This window comes from Zootoca vivipara, chromosome 5, assembly GCF_963506605.1.
Source record: "Zootoca vivipara chromosome 5, rZooViv1.1, whole genome shotgun sequence".
NCBI lineage: Eukaryota > Metazoa > Chordata > Lepidosauria > Squamata > Lacertidae > Zootoca > Zootoca vivipara.
Window position 1 is genome coordinate 71,344,749 of NC_083280.1, and position 14,776 is coordinate 71,359,524.

At 42.8% G+C, this 14,776-nt stretch overlaps 2 protein-coding genes and 1 non-coding gene across 23 annotated transcripts in view; 1 reads left to right on the forward strand and 2 right to left on the reverse strand.

Moving 5' to 3' along the window:
• COL13A1 (collagen type XIII alpha 1 chain) overlaps nucleotides 1-5,972 on the reverse strand; it is a 96,119-nt gene extending 90,147 nt beyond the window's left edge. For all 21 annotated transcript variants that reach the window (XM_060274924.1, XM_060274926.1, XM_060274916.1 and 18 more), the window contains exon 1: nucleotides 3,393-5,972. In XM_060274924.1, coding sequence (XP_060130907.1) covers nucleotides 3,393-3,584 — 192 coding nt within the window. In that variant the 5' untranslated portion in view covers nucleotides 3,585-5,972. The remainder of the gene's footprint in view (nucleotides 1-3,392) is intronic.
• Nucleotides 5,973-6,096: 124 nt separating this feature from the next.
• The window catches only part of LOC132591161 (collagen alpha-1(XIII) chain-like), a 57,561-nt gene continuing 48,881 nt past the window's right edge, over nucleotides 6,097-14,776 (reverse strand). Inside the window, exon 3 of the mRNA XM_060274931.1 lies at nucleotides 6,097-7,174. Coding sequence (XP_060130914.1) covers nucleotides 7,113-7,174 — 62 coding nt within the window. The 3' untranslated portion in view covers nucleotides 6,097-7,112. The remainder of the gene's footprint in view (nucleotides 7,175-14,776) is intronic.
• LOC118096677 (U6atac minor spliceosomal RNA) lies at nucleotides 14,381-14,492 on the forward strand. The gene has a single exon (XR_004693956.1). It is a non-coding gene; the product is annotated as a U6atac minor spliceosomal RNA (small nuclear RNA).

The following is a 14,776-nucleotide window of genomic DNA, read 5'->3' on the forward strand; positions in this document are numbered from 1 at the left end:
ACCTGAGTACAAGACATGCACACACTATAATTTGTACATGCCTTGGTAAACAGCTCAGTTTTCCCAGATGTTTTTCCATTATCATGTCCATGTATATAACAAGGATTTTGTTTTTTAATGTACGAAGACATGCTTTGCAATTGACGGATACCCAGTCATATATCTTGAGCCCAGATATTTATACACACTGACAAAACAGCAAGCAAGAACAGAACTAAATGTTATGCTTTTTAGACTGAGCTGCCAACAAAAATGATACGCCAGCTTCAAGTTCTCCCACTCGTCCCTGTTATGTTTAGGCATATTGAGCAGAATCAAGACATCATGTTATACATTTCCCCAGCCCTTAACTGTGGTGTAGGCTGTGTTGTTGGCAGGCCAGGGTAGATGACTATCATGGGTGTCTTTGTACATTAATAATAATAATTTTATTATATACACCCCACCCATCTGGCTTGGTTTCCTCTGTCACTCTGGGCAGCTTACAGCACATAGAAAAACATAATAAAACATCAGACATTAAAAACTTCCCAATACAGGGCTACCTTCAGATGTCCTCTAAAAGTTGTATAGTTCTTTTTCACCTTGACATCTGATGTGAGGGCGTTTCTAAAACTTTTGGGGAGAAAACTCAACAAGAGACTATGGTTTTTTGGCACCAACCCCATGTTGGAGCTAAAACTGACTTCTGGCCGGAGAAACGTCTCTTTAATAAAAAAGAGAACTGACTTCCAATATCACATCCCCCAGTGAAAAACAGTGGTGCATTTATTGTGGTTATAACTGTTCATATAGATGATGATGATGATGATAATAATAATAATAATAATAATAATAATAATAATAATAATTTATTTATACCCCGCCCATCTGGCTGAGTCTCCCCAGCCACTCTGGGCGGCTCCCAATTGAATATTAAAACAATACAGCATTAAATAGGCTCTTTTGCTTTCCCCTGAGTGAACTAGCTTCTGAAGCCAGTAACTTATCATTAGATTAGATGGGGAAATGTCAGTCCTCCAGTCCCTCCGGCATATTTTTTGTGACCCATCATGTCCACAGACTATCACTAATACCTGATTTCCATGTGGATTAGCATTAGGTATGTGTTTACAAATCCCATAAAAAGTGACCGGCACCATGCTGGTTTTGTTTTTAATTTCTGATAATAAGACTATTCATATAAACAAGCTTAGAGGGGAAAGAAGAATGCAAGCTGTCAATAAGGTGGGAAAAGAATATTTACATCTTTTGCTGTTTGAGAGGAACTACAAATAGGAATGGTGTGTGTGTCTGTGTGTCTCCATTAAGAAGAGATTTAATGAACTAGCCCTGTTCCTACCTAGCAAACATAGAAGGATAATGGAATGGATTCTGATAATAGATCCTATCCCAGCTGGGCAAATGCAAAAACACCCAAGGTAAGCTAGGTACACCTTCCATTCCAGCAGTGACAGCTAGTTACGGAGGGGCAGAAAGTGGTCAAGTGACCGCCACTGCTGGTTGTGAGAGAGGGGCACCTGTGATCCATGACCTGGTGGAAGCAGCCAAAACAATAGTGCCTCACATGTAGCACTGTGCAGCTGTTTTGGTGACTGGCTAGCTCACCATATCCATGTGGATATTACAGACTAATTACACAATTGGCCCAAAACTACCAGCACGTGCCTTCATGAGCACCTCTTGCTCAGGCTACTCCCAACAGATGCTGGTTGGAAAGCCCCAGATGTTCCCCTCCCATTTGATAGTTGCTTAGTGGTATTCTTTTCCATACCCCCTTATCAGCCACTACTACTTCCAGGAAGTGAAATCAATGGTGGCATCAACCAGATCAAGAGATCTTAGGTAGCAGAAGTGGGGAAGCTCCTCCAAGCTTCTAAAATCAGGGTCACAATCAACATGCTTCCAATCACAGCACTAGACGACATTGACCAGGGGTAGCTGGCCAGCTGGCCTTGGATTACAATCCCCAACAGCCCCAGCCAACAGGGCCAATGGTCAGAGGTGGTGGAAACTGCAGTTCAGCAACATCTGGAGTGCACTGTGTTGGGTACCCCTGACACAGACAATGGGATGTCCAATATGAGGTAACTTTTATATGCTTAACTGTGCTATAAATGTGATTGGCAGCTTCCCAAAATGCCACTGTCTGAATGTGGGCTGGAAGGATGTGTCTTCTCTGTCATTATAATTTCCTGATGCTTGGTTTGTGCTAAACCCAAGCCATGAAATGCATGGTTTTTTGCTCAAGGAATGTTGTGCCACAAATTCCTGAAGGAAATCAACCCACAACACTAAAAAATCTAATGAATTGAAGCTTCCATTGCACATGGGCCAAACAGGTCAGCTGTCTATTCCTGCATCACTAAGAACACATTCCTCACACATTCGTATTTGTTCCAACTGAACCTGCAAATCCTTCCCATGGTTATATAATATAGGGCAGATTTACACCTCTGCCTACTCACAAGTCAATGCTGGGTATGCCAGGAATCTGAAAACTCCTGAGAGCTTTAATATATGACTTGTAAGTAGACCAAGGTATAGATCCTTTGTATGTTTCTGCAGGAGTGGCTTGCAGAAGCAACTCCAAGAATGAAAACTGCAATGTGGGGAAGGAAATACCCTAAGTGCTATGAGCTCACCTGAAATCAAAAGATCTTCTTAAAGGAAATGTGTGCTCTCCATTACAAGAAAGACTCGAGAAGTTCTATACCTAGAACCTTTGTCCTGACATTGGGTCAGTCTGCATGTCCCACTGAAATCCAGTTCTCTTTACAGCAGAAGGGGTGAACATGGTGCCCTTCAGATGTTACTGGACTGAGCAGTAGCCATGCTGGCTGTGGATGAAACTGATGTGAGTCCAAAACCATTTAAAGGGTACTATATTGTCTACCCAGGTGGCGCTGTGGGTTAAACCACAGTCTAGGGCTTGCTGATCAGAAAGTCGGCGGTTCGAATCCCTGCAACGGGGTGAGCTCCCGTTGCTCGGTCCCAGCTCCTGCCCACCTAGCAGTTCAAAAGCACATCAAAGTGCAAGTAGATAAATAGGGACCGCTCCAGCGGGAAGGTAAACATCTTTCTGTGCGCTGCTCTGGTTCGCCAGAAGCAGCTTTGTCATGCTGGCCACATGACCCAGAAGCTGTCTCCGGACAAACGCCGGCTCCCTCGGCCTATAGAGCGAGATGAGCACCGCAACCCCAGAGTTGGACATGACTGGACCTGATGGTCAGGGACCCCTTTACCTTTATATTGTCTACACCTATTGTCTGACAGTGTGTTCTTTTGCAATGGGTAGCCAGCTATCTCCTCCCCAGCACTCACAGACTTTAGGCAGCTGGCAAGAAAGGAAGAAGAGAGGGGGAGAAACACAAAAAGGGGGGGATATTTACCGGAAGCCCAGGTCTTCCTGAAGGACCCTGAAAAGAAACACAGCAAAGGACAAGTTGGCACAAGGAGCATGGGTGATTGGATTGGTACAGAGAAACAATAAAGACATAAGCTGGATGTGAAGAATACCACTCCGGTGGCGGTACAGCACATTCTTTGTGCAGATAAGGTGTCCTATGTTTAATTTGTGGCATCTCCGGTTAAGTGATCATAGATAGGAAAGCCAGGAGTTGCCAGACACTCTGGCAAGCTATTGGAAGTCAGAGTAGACAAGACTGGGCCAGATACTTATGAACTGACTTGGCACAGTTAGCATTGTGTAGGATACACAAAGATGTGGGGCTCACTAAAGAAGGATATGTAGCTTGTTGAGTACAATTGTGAACCACACCCGCTGCTACTATTCACTCCCACTGCTGTGAAGTCAGCAGGTGCATTTCTGCACTGGGATTAACTGGCATTACTAGTCCATGTAGATTCATTCTAGCATAGGAGAGTATGTGCAGCGAACAAGCACAGAACAAGCACACCCTACGTGAGTGAGAAGGAGAGTCCTTGGATAAACAGCTATTTGCTCAAATATGTTGTAGTCTTTCAAAAGAGCCAGTTGTTCAAATATGTTGTCGGCGTGACTCCTCTTCAGGCATGACCGATTCAAAGGAAAGTTACAATAAAAGAAGGAGCTAAAGAGATCCTTTCTCTCTTCCCCCCACCCTGCGTCTAAGCACGCACACACATGATGGATGATGGCAGGCGGACTATATTGTATCAATAATATAGGTCGCTGCTGGAAACAATTTGTGTAAAAAACTGGAATGCAAAACTCTTAAGCACATCAACTGTCCAATCCTATTTACTAGCGCTGAGCCAAAAGGCCTCACAACTTGACCACCCTGGCTGCAGGCTGCAAAGTTGGGAGGGGGGGGGGGTTGGTTATTTATAAGGGACACAAACATGTGAAAAATGCTTGCTCCATTTGCTACAATAGCTTCTAAGCTCCCTGCTTCTGCCTGGCAGTTTCCTGTGTGCTTCCTACTCAGAAGATGCCAGCGTGAGAGCAGGGGAAAATATTCCCTGTGTATGCCCTCACTCTGAATTGGCTTTAGAATGATACCACATATAATCATAAACAAGTGGCAACAGCTTTGAAAATAGGTGAAGCATGTGTGTGGTTTCATGAAAACCTCCGCCTGTCCCTCTCCAAAACCCCATGCTTGAGCCAGAAAAGTAATCAAAAAAACCTTTGGCTCAGCTCTAAATTTATTCGGGCACATGTACTTCCTTGTGTTGAAGCAGATATTGTGTTTGGACCTGAATGCAGAAGACCTGGGTTCAAAATCCCTAGTAAGCTGTGAAACTACCTTTGGTTAAGTCACTCTCTGTCCCAGCAGAATAACCTACCTGAAAGGATTGCCTACAGGATAAAAGGAGATAACCCTATGTATACTGTATCCAGGGGCGGACCTTGGTAATATGAAGCCCTGTGCGAGGCCAAAATTTGACACCCCCTCCATCCCAAAACCATCTCCCCAAAGCTGGGTAAGTGAGGTGCAGGGCTTTGGGAAGGAGGTGTGAGGCTCTGGCAGGGTCCTCCTGCCTCCTTCCCAAAGCTGGGCAAGCACTAACTAGGCTTTGGGAAGGAGACAGGAGGACTCTAGGACCCTGCTAGAACCCTCACACCTCCTTCCCAAAGCCCAGCACTTACTAGACTTTCAGAAGAAGGCGGGAAGGTGCCCCCTAGGCCCCTTTGCCAGGGTACCAGTCACGCTGCCCTAAACCCACCTCTGCTGTATCTTGAACAACTTAGAGGAAAGGCATGATACAATTGTGAAACACAAATAAATAATAAATACATGGTTACAGAATTACAGCCCCAAAGCATCTCTCTAGCAAGCCAGGCCTGCTAGCATTATTCCTGGCTGGATGACGCAACCATATGCCCATGGCAGAGACAGTCAAATAGCCTGTGCAACAAATGGGTGTCAGCTATGGTTTGAATGGTTGTACAAGGCTACATGAATGAGGAAACCCTTCTGGCTTTTGTTCAAGAAATCAGCATTGTTAAGAAAGTCCTCAGCCTCTCAGCTTTGGAATGCGGGTTCCAAACAGCTCCTGAAGATGTGAAGCAATCGGGTATGTTGTGTTTCTTCTGACTACACGTCTGGGCATTAAAGTTAATAAGATGAGAGACTTCGAGCAAGTCTGAGATCCCGAAATGTCTCAAAAGTGTAGACACGGCAGGCCCATGGTCACAAATTCTGTGTGGAGGTGTGAGTAGGGATTGTAAATCAACATGAAGCAGAAAAACATTGAATGCAAGTAGTATATTTTAAGTTATTTAACTTATTATTTTAAGTTATTTATATAAGACAGATGCCACACACAATCACCAATCCGCCCACAAGGCAAGAAAATAAGCACCATGCGCCCACCAATTCGGTTTAAAGGCAGGAAAATCAATAGCCAGAAAACAATGCAGTCATGGCCAACTGTAGCAAATCAAATGCCATAATTCACAACATAAACATCACACTCTTTGCTTAGCAATGAACAGTGAGGTAGGGTTGCCAGACTCAATAGAGGACAGGACTTCTGTGCCTTTAATTGCCCTGCTCTCTTTTGAGTCTGGAAACCTTAAAGAGAAACCAGCAGACCCTTTGCTTAGAAATTAAACAAAGGGTCTGCTGGTTTCTCTTTAAGGTTTCCAGACTCAAAAGAGAGCAGGGCAATTAAAGGCACAGAAGTCCTGTCCTCTATTGAGTCTGGCAACCCTACAGTGAGGTTGTGTTCATTGTTTTAAGCCTCTACCACATACAGCTAATAGGAATCACACAGCAATCTTCATGACAAATATTCTAGAGTCTGTACACAGACCCCAGGTAAAAGGAATGCATATTTTCCTTTTTTCCCAAATTTACTTTTGGTTGGTTTCACAAGGGGCCATAGCTCAGTGGATAGAGCGCACATGTTGTATACAGAACATCTTATTCCAATCCGTAGCATCTCCAGTTTAAAAAAAGCTTAGGTAGCAGGGCTGGGGACAACCTGTTGGTTAGAGTAGATAGCAACCAATGGCCTCACTCAGAAAGGAGTTCCCATGATCCTCCCTGCTTACATGTTCACAGACACGTAAGGGAGAGCAGGATCACACCCAGCAACATGCCATGCTCCGTGCCAGCTGGATATTTGGCAGCAGTGTGAATTAAACAGATACCTGGGCAGATGTAAATACTTTGGGCCAATGCATTTTTCATTGACTGCATTTTATGGCAGACTACTTCATGCTGGCACTATTGGGACCAAGCAGTTTTGCAGCACTTGGGGTCTCTAAAACTATAGTGTTTTCAGAAATTAGTTAGTTGCTGCATTTTCTTAAGGACGCAAAGTGAGAGAGATGCAAGGAGATCAGCGGAGACGATGTACCGTAAGAGTTTTCTTATTTTCACTGCACCCGTCTTAACTATTTGCCCTGGATCTCCCAGAGATTTTTTTATGTCATAAAATACTTGCTCTCTAAGTAAGCTTGCGAGAGTCTCGGAATGTTTCTAGTCTTCCCACAACAAAATATTCAGGTACCAAAAATATGGAAGAGCAGGTGGCACAGGCAGTTGAATCTTTTGTGAATCGGAGTAGCAGCAGTTTATCAGTTAAGCCCTTTCTGTCCATTAAGAATTTCTGATGTTTCAGGAATGTTCCTCCCTCTTCCCCAGTGCCCAGTCACCTTACCACCAGATGCATTCTTCACAACACACACAGACGTAGGTTTTGGTACTTACAGGGGGGCCTGAAAGAAAAAAGAAAGAAAAAAATAGTTACGCATGGTGGAATGTGTTAATGCTATTGAACTCTATAAATAGCACCTTTAATAACATCTTCCTCAACAGATCCATCATTTTTCAGTAGGATTATGAACTGGCAAGTGGATGGTTCATATCTCACCTTAGCCATAAACTTATCAGGATTCTGCAATATGTGAATAACAACACTGACCCTTATTACAAAGTTGTAAGGATTACTGAATAATTCAGGCATCCCCAAACTTTGGCCCTCCAGATGTTTTGGACTACAATTCCCACCTTCCCCAACCACTGGTCCTGTTAGCTAGGGATCATGGGAGTTGTAGGCCAAAACATCTGGAGGGCCGCAGTTTGGGGATGCCTGGAATAATTTATACAAGGCGCTTTAAACACTTAACAGTAGCACAGAAATGCTAAGCTGTGGGGTGGTGTGTTTTAGGTTTTGCACTACAAGAGCTCCTGTTACCTTGATGCTACAAAAACCAAATACATCAACTAATACAGGACAGTAACTGAGTTGTCTGATTTACAGCAGTGGAGTTCAAGATTATCAACCCTCAACATAGCTGCCAAGCCTCCCGTATTCCCTGGCCGAAAAACAGATTTTTTTTTTGTTTTTCCCCGGTTTATTCTGGTGCGACGGCCATTTTGGAACTGGGCGGAGCATGCTCAGAAGTGACTTTTGATGCTGCTTTGCCCAGTTCCAAAATGGCTGCCGCACCAGAAGTCGCGCTGGCAGCAAAATGGTGGCAGCGCTACTTCCGGTCTGCTACTTCCGGTCCGATCCCTTATTTTTCAAGAAGGAACTTGGCAGGTATGACCCTCAATGAACTTTCACCTGCATCAATTCATCTTATGTGTGTGGCAGAAGATTTTGGAGAACACTCCTGATCCTAGTCATCAACCAAAGTGGGCTGATAATTCATTTTAGAATGCAGCTAGCACTGCCCTCTGCACATGCACCTTACAGGAGACAATTAGCCATGACACTTTGGAGCAGCTTTTTGCCATTCTTCTCATCATGGAACTCTAACAAGATTTCATGGAGCACCAGGTTTCTTTGGGAAATAGTTTAAAAACCATTGGTTAAGAGTGGTTAGACAATGCTGACCAAGGCTGTCAGGATATGGAGATATATAGTACAACACATGACACATGGGGGATACGATTAGTCTGCCATTTTTGGCGGCAGCCACATGCTTCTACTTTGGTGTAGTTTTGCTCTAAGGCTGTGCCTACAGGCATGTTTATGGTGTACTCTCCAGTCCAGTCTCTCCTTTGTATCTAAAATGTAAGGTTTTCTTTAACACTTCCATTTTCAGCATCAAATCCAGGCACAACCCAGGGTGGAACTTTTCTGATTCCAAGCAGATGGAAGCCCTTTTGAAAACATTTTGCACCCCCAAAATGTTCTTTCTTTGTTTGTTTTTAAAATAAAGTAATACCATACATGATGATGTCATAATCCATTACAGTAGCCACTAAGTGACATCATATTGGAATTTTGGACTGCCACTCAGAAACCTCATTTGCTCTTTAGTGGCTTGGAAGAGGCCAACACACTATAAGGCGTGATCATGTTGCACCCAGACCTCTGTCAGCAGCACAATCTATTTGCCGGCAAGCTGCATTTCACACACAGCTTGCAAAACACAACTCAACTTTGTCTCACCTTGTGGGGTGCATGGATCTCACAGTCAAAAACTCTTTCTTTTTCTCTCTCTGGCTATCTGTGTACACCACATTGGAACGAGTTGGGTACTGTCTCAGTATAAAGGTAAAGGTAAAGGGACCCCTGACCATTAGGTCCAGTCGTGACCGACTCTGGAGTTGCACGCTCATCTCGCATTATTGGCCGAGGGAGCCGGTGTATAGCTTCCAGGTCATGTGGCCAGCATGACAAAGCCACTTCTGGCAAATCAGAGCAGCACATGGAAACGCCGTTTACCTTCCCGCTGTAGCGGTTCCTATTTATCTACTTGCATTTTGACGTGCTTTCGAACTGCTAGGTTGGCAGGAGCTGGGACCAAGCAACGGGAGCTTACCCCGTCACAGGGATTCGAACCGCCGACCTTCTGATCAGCAAGCCCTAGGCTCAGTGGTTTAACCACAGCGCCACCTGGATCCCACTGTCTCAGTATATACAATTTAAATTACAAAACCTACTTAAGTGGATAGTCAGAGCAATGCAGTAGTTAGAAACAGTTAGCTAGCTGATTCAGAGAGACTTAGTTTCTATTATATAATGGGGCAACCCCAGTATGGAATCTTGACCTCCTTGTGGGAAAAACTGAGTGTACATACAATTAAAAAATAAAACCTACCCAGTTTTCACCATACTGCACACATATTTCTTTAATTTATCCATCAGCTATCACATTCACCAACTTACCTTTCCATCTGCCACTTTATGCAGTTCCTAAACACTTCATTTCCCCACCACAACCAGGCAGCTAGACAGGCATAGCTGTGTTGTCTCAATGGTGGTGTTGGGAACCTCACACCTTACCCAAGATTGTGGGTGTGGGTGTGGAAGAATGGGAACTTTCACATTTGGTGGGAATGCCCTCCAGCTTCATCACTTTGGACTATGGTTTATCAGAAAATATCTATTATAATGAAACATCCTATCCAGTCTTCTTCATTAATCTCTTTGTTGAATTATTGGGATGATGACCCGATGTTTTCAATCTATTGAACTTTTAACCTGGCTGCTGGCTGCTGCCAGGATCTCTGTAGCACAGAAATGGAAAATGCTACAAGATCTCCAGTTTTCCCTGTGGTACAAAAATATGTGGACCTTGGCTATCACTGAAAAAATAATACATAAACTATGTGTTGCTAGGAGTATTGAGAACCCAGAACAATTTCACACCACCTGTGGGACTTTATTTCATACACCTTGGACTTGCATATACAAAAGTCTCTATCCTACTCACAGAATTTGGTTATCTTGACAATCTCCTATGTACCAACTGTTTCTTATTAAGATAATATCCAGCTTCTTCCATTGCCCCTATGTCTTTCCCCACTCTGTTGTTTTCTTTGGATTGCCTGCTATATTTCAACAAAACCTATAAAAATTGTGGTGTTAGGAGAAGCAGTTTGGATATGTTAGGCACTGAGGAATGTTTGGGGGCAAGCGAGGTCTGTACAAATGGGACAGGCTCTGCTTGAACCAGGATGGAACCAGACTGTTGGCACTTAAAATAACAAAGGTTACAGAGCAGTGTTTACACTGCATCTAAATTGCAGTAGGGTCCTCAAACTGCACTTTGTCCTCAAACTGAAGAGTTGAAGGCATTGTTCTGTGAACATGCTAACATGATTTATAGCTAGCTTTGTACAAGACATCAGGGTTAATAGCAGACAGTAACTGTTACCTTAATTCAGAAAAGGAAGCTCACATGAAGGAGCAGGCTTACACACATATTGCTGAACACTTTGTTCAGGAAGTGTTAATCAAATTGGTTCCTTCAAAAATGTGACCAAACAAAATCCTTGAGCATCCTTAACAAGAAAAAGCAGCTTTTAATACAGGTAAATAAAACAACAGCAGGAGGACTGGAAGATTGTAAACCACTTTGCACATGAGGAGGAGGAGGAGGAGGTCGTGAGGTAAATTTTCAAACAGATAGCTGAAGTCAGGAGGATGGAGCTATATTTTACGGCTAAGACAGTCTATTGATTTTAGCCAACAGCTTCACTAATCAGAGACAGATGCTATGTATCTAAGTGCATGAGAAAGGCCAACTGTGAGGGTTGAAAATGGGGAATGTACTGTTAGAACTATGGACTGAGGTGGGCGACCTGTGCATAACCATAACTTTGGCTTTACATGGAGACAATAAAAACCCTGTTCTGCTACCCTTATAGTCAAATTGTAAATGGTAAAGCCAAAATAACTTCCAAGTTGCCCTTTAACCTGGCTTCTCACAGAACAGTGGTTTAGGCTATCATGCAGAAACAAGTGGCAATTATAACTGACTTATTTTATGTTTAATAAAATAATGTTTAATCTTTTCAACTAGATTCGAACAGCTAATGTTGTCTCCATTGTGTTTCCAAATGGCACTAAGTGATATCCAACAGTCATACTCAGAGTATGACAAATGTGGAGATCACCTACTGTTTGCACTTACATTCTGCACTAAGAATAGGCTAAGAATGCACTAAGAATCAATTTTGGTTCTCCACAGTTTCTCATATTTTCCCATCTTAAATTCAGTTCTCATTTCCATATCAGTTTGAGATTTGTTTCAAGTCCTCATGAAATTTCACCAGCATTTCTGTGCAAATTTGTCCTAATATACACATTCTTGCATGCAATTTCCCCTAATGTGCACATTTTTGCAAAGCAGTCTTCCCAAACATAATGCATTTGGCATGTTACTTTCACTAATATATGCATTCATAAAAGGGAGTGGGTGGCACTATGGTCTAAACTGCTGAGCCTCTTGGGCTTGCTGATCGGAAGGTCAGCAGTTCGAATCCACGTGGTGGGCTGAGGTTTTTTTTGCTCTGTTCCAGCTTCTGCCAACCTAGCAGTTCAGAAGCATACCAACAGGAGTAGATAGATAGGTATCACTGTGGCGGGAAGGTAAATGACATTTCCGTGTGCTCTGCCACCTATCACAGTATTCCGTTGCACCAGTAGCACTTTCATCATGCTGGCCACATGACCCAGAAAGCTGTCTGCGGACAAACACCAGCTCCCTCGGCTTGAAGCGAGATGAGCACCGCACCCCATGGTTGCCTTTGACTGGACTTAACCGTCCAGGGGTCCTTTACCTTTTACCTATATGCATTCATATGCAGATTAAAGCACACAAAGATGAAAATATAATGTAGAAGCCTATTTTGGCATTAAGTAGTATATCAATTAAATAACAACATTAAGAGCAGTTAAAATGCAGGGGGCAATAAGAGCATCATGCCCAAGCAAATAAAAAATAAAAATCTGGACTCAACACATGCCAAATCAAAAATCCCCAAGCAACTGTAACTGGGTTGCCATGGCCCTATCAAATTTTAATCATGATGTGGGAAGAAATTTTGCTGCATCATACATAGAATTGTAGGAAGGAATGCCAAGGGTCATCCATCTAGCCCATCCCTTGCAATGCAGGAATCCCAACACTTCCAATTTGAAACCAAACCGGACCCTGCTTACCTTTGCTACATGCTGAATCATTCAGAAGAGAAGCAATGAGTCTTAATGTGTATTTCATATAAAAGTGCTAGGGAACGGCAACTTTAATATGAAACTTGACAAATCTACCTTGTTTCCCCTATTTTAAGACGTAGTCATAAAATAAGCCATAGCAGGATTTTTAAGCATTCAAGGTATGAGTGGGTTGAATTGTTCTCACCCCCAACTATCTTGTAAACGGGATGACCACAGAGAAAGTGTCAATATTGTAGCTGACTAACTGACTAAAACAATAAAAATGACCAAATATATGACAATGTTTAGGCCATGGGACTTGACTACCTCAGGTGTGCTTTGCAATAGAGTTTGAGCCTCAGGAATCACGGATAGGCAAAGCTATCTTTGGCCCACAGTGTTGGCAAGGAAGAAAGCAGGAAGTATATTTTTCCTTGGAAGGTGTAGGGAGGAGGACTGATTATGTGATAGCTAGAGAGGGGGGTTGTTTTCCTAAAGCCAGGGTTCAAATACTCCTGAGAGATAAAAGTGTTGGCTGGGTCTAGTGGAAACACACCCCTTGCACTATCAAATCCACAGGAAAGCTTTTAATTTTACTATGACAAATTCTAGAGAGTAGGCTGGGTTTGTCTGCAGCAGCAGAAACCAGAGAGTCTCGACTCTTGTGGCACCTCAAAGACAAAATAATATTGTGGCAAAACTTTGTTCTCCAATATATTTGTTAGTCTTTAAGGCTGTTTTTATTAGTCACTTGTGGTTCTTTCTGTTTTACTGTGTGCTAATTTTCATGTTTTCTTTCTGTCTCTGATCACAGGGGAGCAGTCAGTCCTTTCAAAAGATGTTTCCTTTCCATAGTCAATATCTATGCATTTGGAAACACCCTTTGAAAATAGGCAATTTGTATAGCTGAAGAAAAAATATACTGAAATATTTGATTAACTGTGTAAAAATATCTGGGGCTTAGGTTGACAGGCTTGTTTCATCGGGTTCCTGAGCTTTCCTCAAAATGTTCACAGATATTTCTAGTAGAAAGCGGATTTAAATACCTTTTTGTGGTTTCCTTTCAAGGAGGGGAAATGGGATACTTAATACAACTGTCAAAGCTGTAAGTGCTTTTCATATATTCTAGACTCTTATTAAAGGCAAGAGGTCACATACTAGACTCACTCATATGAGGCAAGAGCTAACAGAGCTTGCCTTTTAAGTTAAATGGGATGGCAAATGTGTCAGCCCTGAAACAAAAGGGAGTTTTCCAACTTTTTCCATTTCACCATTTGAATCTCATGGCAGTCTGCAGGGATGTTTCAAATTTCAGCAGGGCCCTGTTGCACCCACCCACCCAGCCTCTTGCCTTCCATTCGGCTGAATTCACCACATCATAGTTGTGACACCCTGCAGCGCCTCCCTAGGCTTGGCACCCAGTGTGGCAGAACCAATTCTGCTGCCTTAAAATGCGCCTCTGCAGTCTACTTGCTGATAGACTGGGAGTGAAGGGACACACAATATATTTATGAAAGTCATCACCAATCATGGAGGTGGAAGAAACACTGCATAAAAAGACCGACACTTTCAAAACCAGCTTTGGGGTTTGGGGGTGTAAGACAAGTAACAGTGCTGAAAAATCAATCAAGTCCAAATTTGAAAAGTAAAGTCAAATGCCCTCCAACCACTATCTCTCTGGCAGGATGGAGGCAGTCACCCTGGATTTCGTACAGTCATTAATGCTGAAGTTGTCAGAGTAGATTGCTAGTGGTCATGTTGCAGCTATTATTCTGCAATTTAATTCTGCAACAGAATGGAACATTCAGGCAAGGATCACTTCCCTCCTACCTCCACACTGGCCAGTCACACTTGCACCACTGCATGCTGGTTATTACATCCTATGGGAGGTCATATGCATCTCCCATATGTACAGTGAATCATTGCATTCTTCTCCAGGGCTCCAAAGGTAACATACTCACAAGCACAAGTAACCTGGAGGAGCAGTCCTGGGGAGGTGCTGGGCTCTGGATGTACAAATGGGATGCAGAAATGTAAAAGGAAAGTAGGTTGGCACTCCTCTTCATAAGTCTGGAAAAGGTTTAGGGGCTCATATAATAAGGCACTGCCTCTTACTGTGTGGAGTCTAACCATTTTATGTTTTATATTAACTGTTTTAATGCTATCTTTTAAAATTGTATTTTGCATTATGTAATTTTATTGTTTTTATTATGTGTTATATATTAATTGTTAGATGACTAATAAATATAGGAATAAATACATAAATAAACAAACAAACATGGATGCTCCATTGCAGCTAATGGACAGTGTGCTGAGGTACATGCTTGAATGGCCTTTGTTCAGTGGAGAAGTGAGGGGAACAAAATACATTTCCATGATGGAAAAGGGCAGAGTCCAATGTGGATTTTTTTTAAAGCAGAGG